General features: G+C 36.1%; 1 protein-coding gene across 2 annotated transcripts; it reads left to right on the forward strand.

Moving 5' to 3' along the window:
• The first annotated feature begins 339 nt into the window (after positions 1–339).
• Positions 340–14742, forward strand: LOC110110081 (transcription factor bHLH66). Of its 2 annotated transcripts, XM_028694957.1 has the most exons (7): positions 340–436; positions 784–857; positions 13155–13434; positions 13517–13594; positions 13790–13900; positions 14098–14163; positions 14656–14742. In XM_028694957.1, exons 3-7 carry the CDS (start codon positions 13279–13281, stop codon positions 14734–14736), a joined length of 492 nt encoding a protein of 163 aa, XP_028550790.1. In that variant the 5' UTR covers positions 340–436; positions 784–857; positions 13155–13278; the 3' UTR covers positions 14737–14742. The 2 variants fall into 2 exon arrangements, with proteins under 2 accessions (XP_028550790.1, XP_028550789.1); XM_028694956.1 differs by lacking the exon at positions 784–857 and having other exon boundaries at positions 353–436.
• Positions 14743–15047: the final 305 nt, after the last annotated feature.

Genomic DNA, 15047 nt, shown 5'->3' on the forward strand with positions numbered 1-15047 from the left:
ACACTTATTTCTGGAGTCAAAGGAAGAGGAGTAGGGAGTGTTTTAAGATTCTGAAACGATTCAGAAAATACTCCAGCCTATCCTATATGTTGGGCTTAAATTTGATTGAAAGAGATGTTTAGTTTAATGGTCAATTTAATTAAAAATTTGAGATTCAATTCCTGGAGGTTGAGGTCTTATAGCCCGAGCTTTCTTTAAACTAGTGAGCTAATATTTGTCCTTTTACTATGAATAAATAATGGTAAGGGTAAATTCGGTATTCTTCCCTCCCGCGCTATTTGTTCGTTTCCTTCAAGTTTCCCGACTGCAGAGGCTGGAGGGACAAGCTAGTGTTGGAAAGCTTGGTGAACAAAGCAGATTGTTATCGGAGGTTGAGATGCTCTGAAGCGCAGAGAATAAACCCTAGGACGGGCGGGACCTTTACCGATTTGATGCTGTAAGCAATCCGCTCGTATTTCTCTTCCCCTTTTTTTCATCCAATCGAAACGCGATGCTCCAATGATGGCTAGCTTCATAAGTTTTTGATTGCTAAAAGTACATTTATAATATTCCTTCTCTTTTTTCTTAATATTATCATCCTAAATATGTTCCTACTGTGATCTTGCAATGCGCTGATGCTTTTGTTTATATTGTTTATTGATCATTGCTTTGATCACCGATTAATCTACATCGCCTCTCTTATTCATTGTTTTTGGATCTCTAAGTTGTTTTTTAGGATCACATGTATTTTTAACTTCCGTGCATGATCCGATATATCACGTCTGATCTTCGATGGATGCGCAGTATTCGGTGGACCTATAGATGGACTCATTCATTTTCGGAGGCGCATTTATACAGAAGTTTTCTTAGCATTTCTGGTAATTCATTCAATGCTAATGTGTTTAAGTGACGTTCTGTTACAATCATTAAGCCGGATAGCAAATTATTTACTTCTTGACGACCCGGATTTGGTCTAATATTGCTGATTTCCTAAATAAAGGAGTGTGCTAGTTTATTTTTTTTACTTTTTATTTTTCATGTTTGTAGTGTGTGGATGCCAAATCATCATTTGGTTGATGTTTCTACAGTGTTATTTTTGCATCACGATTCTATCATTTTGTTCTTGCTAAGCGGAGAATTTCAAGCGGAAACATTGTGTTCTAAATTTATTTACAAGATACAGAAGTTGTCTTGAAATGAAAAGCGTACGTGAAAGATACATAAATTGTCTTGAAATGAAAAGCGTACGTGCGTGCTTGTACATATTTAAGATATAAACATTGATTTTATTTATGAAGGTAAATTTTTTTGATCATTTGCTAATTTGGATAGAGTTGAAATAGTATTACATGGATTGTTAATTAACATATTGTATTATGAATCTGCATTAGATTAAAGAAAGCAGTTTATAAGGTCATTGTTTTTCCTATTTCATTTACTTTTTTGCTCAATGAATATTAAAGATACTTTTCCCTCATGATATTTGAAACTTTTTATTTAATAACAAGTTTTTCACTATCCGGAGTTTGACACAACTAAAATAAGAAAGACTTTGGAGGGGGAAGATTCATGCTTTCCTATCTAGGGATTTTTATCAATATAACAACATAATTTAGTTGATCCACATAAAACTAAATTCAAAAGGAAAAGAGAAATTAAAAGGTGTTGTTACCTGATCTATCCAACATCTATGAATTCCCTCTTTGCTAGATTGTTTCCATTATACATCAATACCTACCAATCACTTTTTAGTCTATTTTTCTCCTTATTGTGATTCTGCTACTAGTATACTGATGCAATCTTCCCCAACTTTCCATAGCATTGTCTTGCCTTTCTTAATTATCCCATTCGGAAAATGTGGTTGGGTTCATAAGAACTATGGACATGTGGCTTGCATCCAATCATTCTCTCCTTTGCTCTTACTCACAATAGTTGTTGGCCCATTTGATGCTTCAACCATTGTGTTATATGTTTTTGTGTCTTCTCTGCCCAACTCAACATCCATTGTTATCATTTTTGTTAGGGAGTTAATCAAAGGGTGACTGAAGTTAGGCTAGACACATCAATGCTTACATCCATTGCCAATCCAAAAATTTACGCTTATGGATAAGGGTCAACCACTTGTTAGTTCTTCTAATATGAGACTTAGCTCAACACTCTCACTTCTTAACAATCTCTCACTTATGTGAGAGATCTTCACAGTGGTCACACTTCTTGCAAATAAATTTTTTTTAACCTCACCAAGTATCATGTTCCAAGAGCCCACTCAACTATGTGAAGGCGTTGTGGCAGTCACCTGTTATTGAACTTTGCCCAATGATGGTTGAAGGCAACCAAGATCATGGGATCCATAATCAACTTCAATCAATCAGTTCTAGCCAAATAAAAAATGAGTATTCTAAAAACTTTCATAGATTATAATTAAGGATTCAATTATTTTTGTGATAGATAATACTTTAAAATTGGGTATAAGTAATCTCATGTGTGGATAGGCCTTCTGGTTGTAGATATATACAAACCAATCAATTATTTTAAAAAGAATAATATTTTTGATGTAGAACTATGACGAGGGCAATGATGTTTGTTAAGATTTTGCACAACTTCTTGATTAGAGGAATATCAAATAAACTACTAGCAATTAAAACAACAAAAGAAAATGTAAGAAGGGTCACAACTGTTTAGGGTAAGTCGCATAACAAGAGATTTGAAGCTTCAAAATAACATAAGAAAATAATATTATGCCAAAATAGTAGCTTCAACAAAATCCCTAGTCTAACATTGCGATTAGTAAACAAATGAATGCGCTCAAAACCCTACGTTTACTAAGCTTAGTAGAATTGGCGAATGCATCCTTCGTAACTACAATCAACTCACAAAAAAGGTTAGACTTAAGAAACGCAAGAGGAGGGAGAGTAGAAAACCTTCACTAAGGACCAGCGGCAATATTCCACTGGACGATCTCCAATTGTTCCTCAATAACTTCAACCAAAGTGTCCAAGATGCATTCTAGGTAATCCTCAACCGTGTGATCGATCCTTGGGTTGATGCAAAGAAAGTTGAATGGAGAATGTGCACGAATCCGTGTTCGTCGTACTCAAGTCCGTACTCAGTGCGGGATTGGCCATTCATAGATGCGAGACGATGATTTCTTCCCAAGGGTTGCTAGTACTCTTGAGTATTGTTGAAGAGAAAGAAGTTTTTCTTCAACTTGAAATAGGGAAGAGGCAAGGAGCAATTTCCTTTCCGAAATCTGAAATAAGTTTCAGTTTTTTGAAATTTGTGGATAGGAGATTAAGAGGGAAAGTTCAATTCCTAAATTCCGGTGGAGAGTTAATGAGAGAGAGGGAGATTGGAGAGAGAGGAGGGGTCGGGTAGGAGAGAGGGGGCCGACAGCTTTGAAGAGTGGGGGAGGGATTTATGAGATGAGATTTGGGTTTCTAAGTTTAGGTTTAGAGATTAAGAAAGATTTGATTAGTTCCAATTTAATTTGAAAATCAAATTGGATTAGATTTGAAAACTTTCCTAAAATAGTTTAGTAGAATGAGGAAATGATTTGAATTTCAAACTTAATTGATTTGACTTTCAAATTGATCCTAAATTAAATCAACCTAAATTAAGAAACTCAAGATAAGGGAAGTGGAGTGGGGCCGACGGTTAGCCAAGCAAGGTCGGCGGCTATGGCGAGGATTGGGAGGAAATTAAGGAGGCTTTAATGCTTTCTTAATTTGGTTGAGTAGATTTAGGATAAATTAATTTATCCTAATTAATTTAAGATCCAATGGAGGGAAAGATTTGAAAACTTTCCTAAAATAGATTTTATAATTTGAAAAAGAATTTGAATTTCAAATTTGGGGAAATTTGAATCCAAAGACCAACTAAATTATGGCAATCCAAAATTAGGAAGTATCTAAGAGAGACAAGAGGGCTTAGAACGACAACTTGAATGGGATTAGGTATGGGGGTTGACTGCTAGGGGAGATGTACGTGGTATTGGTTGGGGAAAAGGAAGGGGGCGATTAGGTGGCCGACGACAAGGATTGGGAGGGCCTTGTCCGACGGCTAGAAGGGGGAAGATAGGGTTTGGAAAGACAAAGATAAGAAAACTACGAATCCGGCCGTCTTTAAGGTTGGTGGGTGATCCGAGTTCCCTCTCCTAGGGATTCATAACTCAAACTCTCAAGCTCTCAAGAGAACTCAAACAAAATGAAGAAATTTTGTAATCAATTATTCATTGACTTCAAAAGAGAATAAGGAGGGATTTTATAAAGCCTCATACAAAGGACTCAAAGACAAAATATAACAATTCCCCTTGGACTTATATACGACATCCCTTAATAAAAGAGTACAATGAGAAACTAAACAAAATAAATAAAATGCGATAACATAAATAAGAAAATACATAAAATAAATAAAAAATACAATGACTCAATCATGGCCGTAGATCGGCGGCCACGCCTTTGATAAACCTTCCTTGATCTGATGTCCCCATCATTCTCCCGGGGTGGGAGAAAACTTGACTACGTTGAGTAAGTGTCTCTGGTGCTCTCGTAGATCTTTAGAACATCTGAGTCAATCTGCTACAACTCCTCGCAATCCAGCCAAATATCCTTTGACTCGGGCTTTCCTTTCCACCTGATCAAGTATTTCCTTCGTCCACCTTCCCTTGTGGATATGATATCATCACTTAGGATCGCGTCCACCTTTTCTGCTATGGAAGATTTAGGAATATTTGGTAGTGGAGGTAGGTTTGGGATCTCACATGGTGGGGTCACACAAGGTTGCTGTATGAGTGGATTTGGAGGGTTAAAATTGAGATCTTCATATGCAACTAAATCTTCTATAGTTAAAAGAGGGATTGATGTTGAAATCTGCAGGTAGATCTACTACATAGGCATTATCGTTAATTTCTTAAGTATTTTGAAAGGTCCAGCACTCTTGGCGTGCAGCTTCTTAATCGTTCCCTGCGAGAACCATTCCAGACGAATCAGCACCATCACGGAGTCACCAACCTCAAAAGTTTTAAAACGTAGTTTCAAGTCTGCATGTAGTTTGTATTTATTATTGCTCTTTTCAATTTGTTGTGCAATTTCTTTATGAAGTTCATGCAAATGGGATGCAAATGATGATGCAGACTCAGAAATTCTATACCTAGAACTCATGGATATTAGATCTAACGGCTGTCTAGGTTTGAACTCATACACAATTTCAGAAGGACTTAGGCCCTTGGTTCGGTTAATGGAATTAATATAAGCAAACTCAGCAGTAGGCAAAATGTAATCCCAATCTCTAATGTGCTCGCCAACCAAAGACCACAACAGGTACCCAAACTTCTATTAACTACCTCAGTTTGACCATCCGTTTATGGGTGAAAGGCAGTGGAAAAATGCAATTTGGTGCCCATTTTCATTCACAGGGTTTTCCACAAATGGCTAGTGAATTTTACACCCCGATCCGATACAGTGGTTTTGGGTAAACCATGTAAACGGACGACCACGTTGAAGTACAACTTCGTAATGTGAGAGGCATCAGATGTTTTGGAGCAAGGAATAAAAAGTCATTTTGGAAAATCGGTCAACTACAATACAAATGACATCATTCCTACGGAGTGTCTTGGGCATGCCTAAGATAAAGTCCATACTAACATCCTGCTATGGACAACTAGGGACAATTAGTGGAGTGTAAAGACCCGTGTTTTGTTTACGTTGTTTGGCTAGTTGGCAAGTGTGACACCGACTGACCAACCGACCGACTGACCAACCGACCGACATATCTCTTTAGGCTGGGCCAGTAAAAGCGATAATCTACGGATTCGATAGTTTTGACCCGTCCGAAGTGCCCAGCCGACGTGGAGTTCACAGACCAGAAATTCCCTAAAGGGGGTGCTAGGGATACAAAGCCTTTGGGCTTTAAAGAAATAACCATCCTCCAATAGGAAATCGTTCACAAGGCGCGTGCTGCCTGCGGACAAGAGAGAGTAGATCTCATTGAAGTCGAGGCATTCCTAATAGTCCCTCTTTATTTGATTAAATCCCACGACTTCTGCTCTTATCTCAGTAATAGTTATCATGCGACGACTGAGAGCATCAACAACTTTATTTTCAACTCTCGCCTTATGTTTAAGGGCATACGTATACTCCTGAAGGAACTCGACCCATCGACCATGGCGTGCATTCAATTTCTTTTGAGAGTTGATATAACGCAAAGCTTCGTGATCCGAGAAAATGACGAACTCTTATGGGAGCAAGTAGTGTCGCCAATAACGAAGGGATTGGATCACATCATAAAACTCTTTGTCATACGTGGAATAACGCTGACGAATATCATTAAGCTTTTTACTAACGTAAACTCTTTGCCCGCTCAATTGATCAAAGCTAAATATTTGAAAATGCCCCCCCATATGCACCGTAGTTTGTATATACATAGGTACACAAAAAGGGCAAGTGCAATCATAAAACCCGTATGGGCCCTAGTGAGCATGTTGTAGGGATACATGTGACATCTAGGGATGTTGCGCGGGTCAATAAGTGAATTCAAGTTCGAACCCGATCCTTCTATACGGATCAATATGAGTCGACAGGGTTCAATCCATCTAACAAATATACGATTGCGACGAACGGTATATTTGTCTTAATACATTCATATTAGGCCTTCAAATCCTTTATAAGAAAGGTTCATCGTTAAAATCAAACACCCGCATGGGCCCCGACAAGCATGTTGTAGGGATACATGTGACATCTAGGGATGCTTAGCAGGTCAATAGATTTGAACCCGATCCTCCTATGTAGGTAAATAGGAGTTGACAAGATTCAACAAATAATTACAAAATGCCTCCAAACACCCGTATTGGCCTGACGAGCGTGTCTTGAATATACACGTGGCATCTAGGGATGCTACGTGGGTCAATAAATTTGAACTCAATCCTTAAGCAGGTAAATAGGAGTCGACAAGATTCAACAAATAATTATAAAATACCCCCAAAGATCCACATTATCCCCGGCGAGCGTGTTATTAGTACTCATGTGACGTCTAAGGATGTCAATAAATGAACCCAAGATCGAGCCCAATCCTTCTATGCAGGTAGATAGGAGTCGATACGGCTCAAACCATTAAATAAAAATACGGTCGCGAGGTCGATCGGGATATTTTTATTTTATATTTCATACATTTATATTAGGCTTTCAAGGCCTTCAATAAAGAAAATTTACAAACAAAGGAATAAGGACTACGAAACACGATCCTCTGTCGATAACTCGACGGAGTCTACAAGGCTCATCCATAAAATGCAATTGTTTTCAAATGAAAATGACCTCGAACATCCCGATGATGACTGTGTTGAATGTAGATCTCAACCAGAGTGGTTAATTCCATCAAAATGCCTCCAAACTTCCACAAAATTTAAATTCCTACGAAAATATAAGTGACTTTAATGACCCCCCGATGATGGCCGTGTTGAATGTTTATTCCAACCGGAGGGGTTTACAAACAATTTCAAATACTTCCAAACTTTCACAAAATTCAATTTTCTACGAAAATATAAGTGACTTTAAAGTCAGCCCGATGATGTCCGCGTTGAACGTAGATCTCAACCGGAGGGGTGATTCAAACACTTTCAAATGCCTTCCAAGCTCCACCCAAATACCACAAAAATCCAAAAAAAGTCCCAAAAATCTAAAGATGTTTAAAATGAAAATTAATCCATCTAATCACTTAAAGGAAAATTCATCCATCATCCACAACAGTTTGTCGAAGTGGACAAATTAAAATGTACTTCAGCTCATATAGAGCCAAATGCCTAGTTGAAAATATTACTTGGATCCATTCTCAAACAATCTCCTTCCAATAAGGACGTGGTACGTGCCCTCTAACAGGTGGTTTTGTCTGAAAATATCACCGCTGGATAAACGATTATGACTCGGGCCCTGTGAACCGAGTGGTTTTGTCGCCAAATGATACCACGAAATACCGGTTATGGCCAGAGCCAATACGCTCCTTAGTGGTATCAAATCCTTGAGGTTTGAATCAATAGGATATGATCGATAGGGCACAAAGCTCTTTGTTAGATAAAGTGGATTCAAATTTTTCCCCTTAGACAAACATCCATCCCAAGTCTACAGGGTCCCTTTGGACGAAGCAGCCCATGGCTGCCGACAAGGATCCTTTTGTTAGGTTGGGTCGACTACCTCCTCTGATTAAGTTGACCAAGGACCACGATGGCCCAGGATAATGGAACCAAGAGATCTTGATCGGGTCCATCATCCATTCCCCCACCATCTGCTTTAAGTGTAAGATGGTAAAATTTTTAATTTTAAATATCAACCCTCAATTCTCAAATTCCAAACCCATGCCTTAATCGAAAGTTCTCTCTCGGTGTCGAGAGGGGTTTGCGTCTATAGCAAATCAAAACTCAGATCATAAAGTCCTCACAAAATGAGGGCGAAATCTCGGGTAGTGTCTTATCTACAAACTCATTTGCCTTCCCAAAATTTACCCCGAAACTTAATTCCATTAAAACTCCCTCCAAAGAAAAAACAAAGCAGGTGGAGGCCGGGGCCGAATTTTCGGAGCCCACACTACATTTGTGAAACGATTGTGCTGTTGAGTTTGGAATACCCAAATTGCTAGAAATGGACACTCATATTGGCCATGTGTTGCCATGTAAAAACTGATAAAAAAAATTTAAACATGTGCATTAAAGGAGGTAAAATCTGGTGTTCGTAAATGATAAAATTTCATCAACCAAGCCTATGTGAATTTAAAACTAGTATTCAAATGATAAGAGTTAACCTGCAGTTGTCCTTTGCTAGCCCAGTCCTTTTTAAAAATAAAAAAAATCCTTAAAATTTTCACACTTGAGTTCGAAAGCTGTATGCTTGTCAATACAGAACATTATAAAGAGATATGCAGACTTTCTTTATATTCACAAATAGAAAAATTCCTATATAAGTAGTGTAAACACTATATCTATGTGGGCTCTAAAAATTCGCGCCCTGCCTCTCAGCTGTCCCTTTTCTTTTCTTTTCTTTTCTTGGTGTTGTTGACGTATATTTTCTCATCGAGGCAGATTCAGCCCGGATCGAGCCTATTCGAGCTCGATTGGGCTCGATCGACTCAATTGATTGTCATCGAGCATCAATTTACTCAAATTGGATCTCAATTTAATCAAATTAAAATCAAATCGACTGCAACCAACTCAAAATAAGTCTAAATCGAACCCAATCAAGCCCTGTCAAACCAAATTTGACCTAAATTGGCATCAATTTGAGTTCAATTTCTTAAAATGGGCTCGATCGAACCCGAATCGACCCAAATTAGGTCCAATTCAGGCTCAATTTGAGCCCAATTGGACCAATCCAGGTTCAATTAGGCTCTATTTGTGTTTCTAGCCCTTTATCATCATTTCCTTAAATTTGGAAACTCCATCTAAGGGCTAAGATTCAAAAACCGACTACTACAGGTCTTCTCCCTCTAATTTCTGCAACAGAAGATTAGGATATTGTGTAGAAATCCTATCTCGCAGCAGAGCTTCGTTCCGCGTAGAGAGAGCAACATATAGTCTCTCCCATTTGGTAGACTTCCCTGGTCCAAACAAAGAGCAGAGAGCGTGAGAGGGAGAGCCACTATTGCTTACCAAAGTTCAACGCCTTTTAGCAATTCCTGGGATTTATTTGCAAAACATTTTTTTGAAAGAAATTATAGCTTAAAACATTCATCATAAGTGGAAGCTACAAACTTTTAATTTCTAAAATTATTATTTACGGAGCAACTATAGTAAACTAAAACGTGTAGCTATTGATAGATTACTAAACTCCAAATATATCTTTCTTATATAAACTATACAAATAAAATAAAATTGAACCTGACATTATTCTGGTTCAACCTTATCATTCGCTTTCCCTCCAACAATCAAAATAACCATTTGGTGAGCTACAGTGCCCAAAAGATATGCACTTCTAATATAGTAGTTAAGTGTGGAAAAAATAATTACTGGTGCATCAACAAGTAAAAGTAAGAAAATTACGAATAATCATTTATTAGGAAGTAGGTATAGTAGTTTCTAGCGTGACATGTAGAATAACTACGATAGGTAGGAACTAAGCGGAACGTAATGTTAATGCGAGCAAAATGCATTCAATGTAAAATTATACTTTGTCTGTAAGTTATGCCTTATAAGTGTTTTCAATAAATGCATCGTACATTGCTATAGGTAATGATAATTAAAATTCAATTCATTTATGAAGTCCCTTTTTTTAAAACTCAGAAAATGTCATGTACAAATGTCCAGGTTTAGGTTTATCGCCTTTAGGCTCTAGAGGTCACACTGCCTTGATCGCTCCTAGGCCTTGTGTCATAGCCCGTAGGCTTCATACTATATCGCGGTTGCACTGCACATCAGGGTCGCATTGCCCCACCCACCTCTCATCTAACATGACATTTTCTTTGGCTTATCTAATCATCATTTTTTTTCCTTTCAAGGTTATAGGCATTTGACTATATATATAATTATTCACATGTGTATAGGTTGATATGGTCATTTGGTGTATCGGTACATAAGCATGTAAGACTATATGAATCATATGATACATGCAATTCCCGTAAGAAAAAATTGTCTATTACAACATCATATAACATAATCTCCCACTATAGAAAGTTACATGTGAGATTTGTGTGTGGATCATAATTTCAGGCTAATCCTAACAGGCAAGAGTACGAGGGACATAAATCACTCACAATCAATTCAATTCATATACATGTATACATATAATACTAAATTATTAGCATACTATACTGAAATTGCATATCTTACCTTTGCTCCAATCTACTTCTACAATTTTAACACCTCGTATTCTCCTACGCAAGTACATTACCTCCAAGTTTCCTCTCCTCATACAACTCTCAAAACTTTAAAATTCTCTTCCTTATAAATTTGAAACCTCTACCTCTTCTTCTCCTTTTGCTTCTTCTCTCTTATTCTATATAGGAAAATTCTAAAAGAAAAAAATAGGGGTAGAGAAAAAGGAAAGGAAGAATAAAAAGGTGAATATGATATATATACCTTTTCTTTTTCTCTACCCCTTTTTTTGCCTTAAGAAATTACCTACTAGAACTCCCATAGGAGTTTTTCCTTCTTAAGTGCTCGGTCTGCCTTCCCCACGCCTAGTTGACCTCGGTTTGGAAGGAAAATTCAGAGCTCCTCTTATTTCCTAGGTGTGGTAATGTAAAGGAATTAAGAAGATTTTAACATTCCACTACACAAAGGTTTGATCGCAATCCTTCATAATACCAAAGGTTGCTGCATGCATAGGTAAGTTCTTTAGGCCCTTAAGCACTAATGCATTAATTTATTGTATGTATTATTATTTTTTGTACATGAACAATAAATATGACTTAGGTATTTAGTTATGTAAAACAAATTAACTTAATTAAGCTTATCTAATTACCTTACCCTATAAATATATACGAGTAAATGATCTTAATAATCGGTGGAATTTTATAAATATATGATATTGATATTCTCAGGTATATATATATACCTGAACGAAATTCTTTCCCTTTACCTGATAAGTTTGAGTATTACAATTATCCAATCTCTCAAAAGAAAATATACAAATAACCTATTATAAGTTATTAAAAAATAACAAATATAGATTATGATTAGTAGGATTGCTCCTGTGGTGATGACCCACTTAACACTCCAATAAGACCTACTATGAAAAGACACAACAATGAATGAGTTTGATAAATCAAACTCAACAAATAACTCCTCTATTTATTAAAGCATAAACGATGGAAGAATGAGGCTTACAGTATGACTAATCAAATAGATAGGAGTAACAACTGATAATCAACTTATCAATATAACAATGCCATATGTCTTGGTTTTTAAGATGGGTTCTAGCATGCTAATGTTACAAATGTGTATGTCAAATTGCTACTAATGTAGTATCGTTCAAATGCTCACACATGCAATTACATTGGTTACCATTGTACCCCAATATGACTTACCAATCATTAATCATTTTTATCTCATGATTTTTTATATATTATCTATAGTCGATATAGTCAAACACCCTGTACCAGGAAGGTAAATACCAACCAAGGAAATTCAATGATTTCCTATAGAATCGTCATCTTGTGGGTTCGTCAGCCTAGCCAGCCAATATCAGATAGGGTTCTATTGACCTACACACCATTACACACATGCATATAGTTTCTAAGTTTTTCATAGGCACATTTCAATTTTGTTATATTTTTAATATGATGATTGTTATATCATAATAAGATATGATTTGCAAAGATGATATTTATTGCATTCTATAGGAAAATCCTAAAAACCCAAAATCCAAACCCTAAAAATGGTGTACTATATGCTAGGCACTTAATGCCTATCTAATGACTAGCCTTAATCGAAAGTTCTCTCTTGTCATCGGGAGGGGTAATTAATCATAGCGGTTTGTGCCTAATGATAAATTAAACCTCATATCATAAAGTCCTTGCAAAATGTGGATGAAATTTTTAGCTAGTATCTTATCTAAAATCTAAGCTGCCTTTTGAAAATTTTCCGGAGAACATAATCTCGTCAAAACTTTCCTTGTCGATACGAGGTGCAAAGAGGCTGGTTTGTGAATTTTTAGAGCCCACAATATTCATGTTTTATTTAGCTTCATTTTCTTGCAATGCAAAGTTATGTAACGATTGTGTCACTGCAAAAGTTATAAGAGAGCATCATTTATTTCATCTAAAGACTAGTAGCTTTAAATGAACATTGTAATTCTAGAGGATCTTTTTTTAGCATTTATTTTAGCACTTAATTAGGCAATATGGTCTTATTTATTGATAGTTGCTAGAAGCCATCATATTATATTACTTCTTTCAATTAACTAATATCTAAAATTTTCATTTATCTGCTATTATTATACATGAGATTATTTGATGCGTGAACTTAAATATGAAGAATCTTTGTTGGAAATATCCTCAAATGTGAGGCTTGTATGCAGTTAAATATGTGAAAAGAAATGTTGGCGGTTAGACAGTAAAAGATCCGAGGAGGTTTCATCAGAAAACTTTCATTAAAATCATGCTATAGTTCAAAATAGCGTCTATCAATTTAATTTTCTGCAAATATTTTTTTATGATGCTAATGTTCTTTATCATGATATTTTTCTGTTCAATCCAAGGCCACTACTTTCTACTACTTCTGGTGAAAAGCTAGATAGGAGTGCATCACCTCTAGTAAAATTGAATCCTTGGCTACAAGCACCTTATTCTCCTTTGGGTACTAAAAGCTCCAAGTGGAATTACATGAAGAGGCCATCCTTATGTGATACTGGTGCTTCAAGAGTGAATCAGTTAATGCCTATAGTTCATCCTCTTGATTCTCAAGCATTGAACAGTTTATCGAACTCTCTCTGTCTTGCTGCAAAAGTTGAAGGTTTGGAGGATTTCTCGTCTTCAAGGGTAAGGTTTGAAATGTATATTCTACTGTAATGTCACTCGTAGAACGTGAAATCTAAACGTTTGAAAAGCTTTTAAAATACAGATTGGATATCCACTGACAAATACTCATGGAGAACAAGCAAGCATTTTAAATAATGTTGCATATGAAGAACCTGCAGAAGTATGTTCCCATTCATAGTTCTACTTTGTAGTTACTTCTTTTGCTATGCTTAGAAGTTACTTCTTTTGCTATGCTTAGAAGTAACTTTGACCTTATACTGATTCCCATCTAACATAAGTATATTTTTTTTTTGATTTTTTGCGGAATGTGCTACACTTATTTCATGTCATTTTAAGAATTGGTTCCCCTTTGAAGATTGGTGTTTTGATGAAGCCGAAGTCAAAACATTATTCTAGTGCTGCTCAGCAAGTTGAAGAAACCATTGCAACAAAAAAAGATGGATCTTCTAAAGTAATAAGCAGTCGGGTGAGAAATTTTCTTATGTGTTTTGGGAGGTTGGTGCAAGTTTACAGTTTCTCATACAAAGTTGATCCTTAGGAACATTAGCGCAGATAGGCTAGTCCCTGGCTGTTTATTGGAGCAGTATTAGCTTCGCTATGTTTCATTTCCATAGTAAAATGCTTAATAAATTATTAAATTTGCCCATGGTTTACTGATGGCAGATATATAGAGCCAAGGTTGCCGAAGCAATTAAAGCCTTGAATAATGCTCTACCAAATACTGAAACTGTAAGCTAAGTTTGGCCTGTTGATTCCAATAGTATATAAAATAGTTGTTGAATGTTCTATGTGGTTTAAAGTTAATTTTTTTTGTTAATGATGTAAACAATTTAGTCAACTAATCTAACCCAAATGTTATTTGGATAAGTTTTATTACAATTTGACTTACGTTGAGATAGATGTATTGTAAGTTTTGATTGATTAGTCATTTTTTGCATTCATCTCAAAACAAATTCAACAACAATAAAACTTGTCCTGATTAAATTTGGTCACATATCTGACCTCAAATTTCCTCTTTTAAATGTTGAAAAAAGCTCCAGTGGGTTGAAAACTTTTCTGATATAGATATCTGTCATGCAAACTACGAAATCTATTCTATTTCAATGACTACGAAGTTTTGCTTCTCAAAATATGCCATCTCAATGTTAACTTCTCTTTGTTTGTTCAGTTTCTTTTATGCCAATCTAATTTTCGTTGCTGTTTCTTTCTTCCTGTTTACAGGGTAATCAGGCATCCATACTAGATAAAGTCATAGATTATATCAAGTATCTGAAACATCGGCTAAATGTAAGTGACATTTAATGCATCCGTATAATTGAAAGCAATCTTATAATGATCATATTACAATTTTTAGTGTTGCTGAGCTACTGATGGGTTTCATTTTGGTGTATAAGATTTATCATTTTAAATGTTAAAGAATTCGTCAAAATGGTTGTCATGCATTAAAACCTTCTACATAATCTCTTACTGAAGCATGTGTCTGCGATTGATACTTGGTGGGATTGGGAATGCTAATAAAGTTAAATCACAGCAGTATACATTGTTTCCTATACTTGAATGGTATTTAAACATAGCTTGTATCAATTTAGAGCGAAAGATGACATTAATGATTA

Source organism: Dendrobium catenatum, unplaced genomic scaffold (assembly GCF_001605985.2).
Source record: "Dendrobium catenatum unplaced genomic scaffold, ASM160598v2 fragScaff_scaffold_602, whole genome shotgun sequence".
NCBI classification, from domain to species: Eukaryota; Viridiplantae; Streptophyta; class Magnoliopsida; order Asparagales; family Orchidaceae; genus Dendrobium; species Dendrobium catenatum.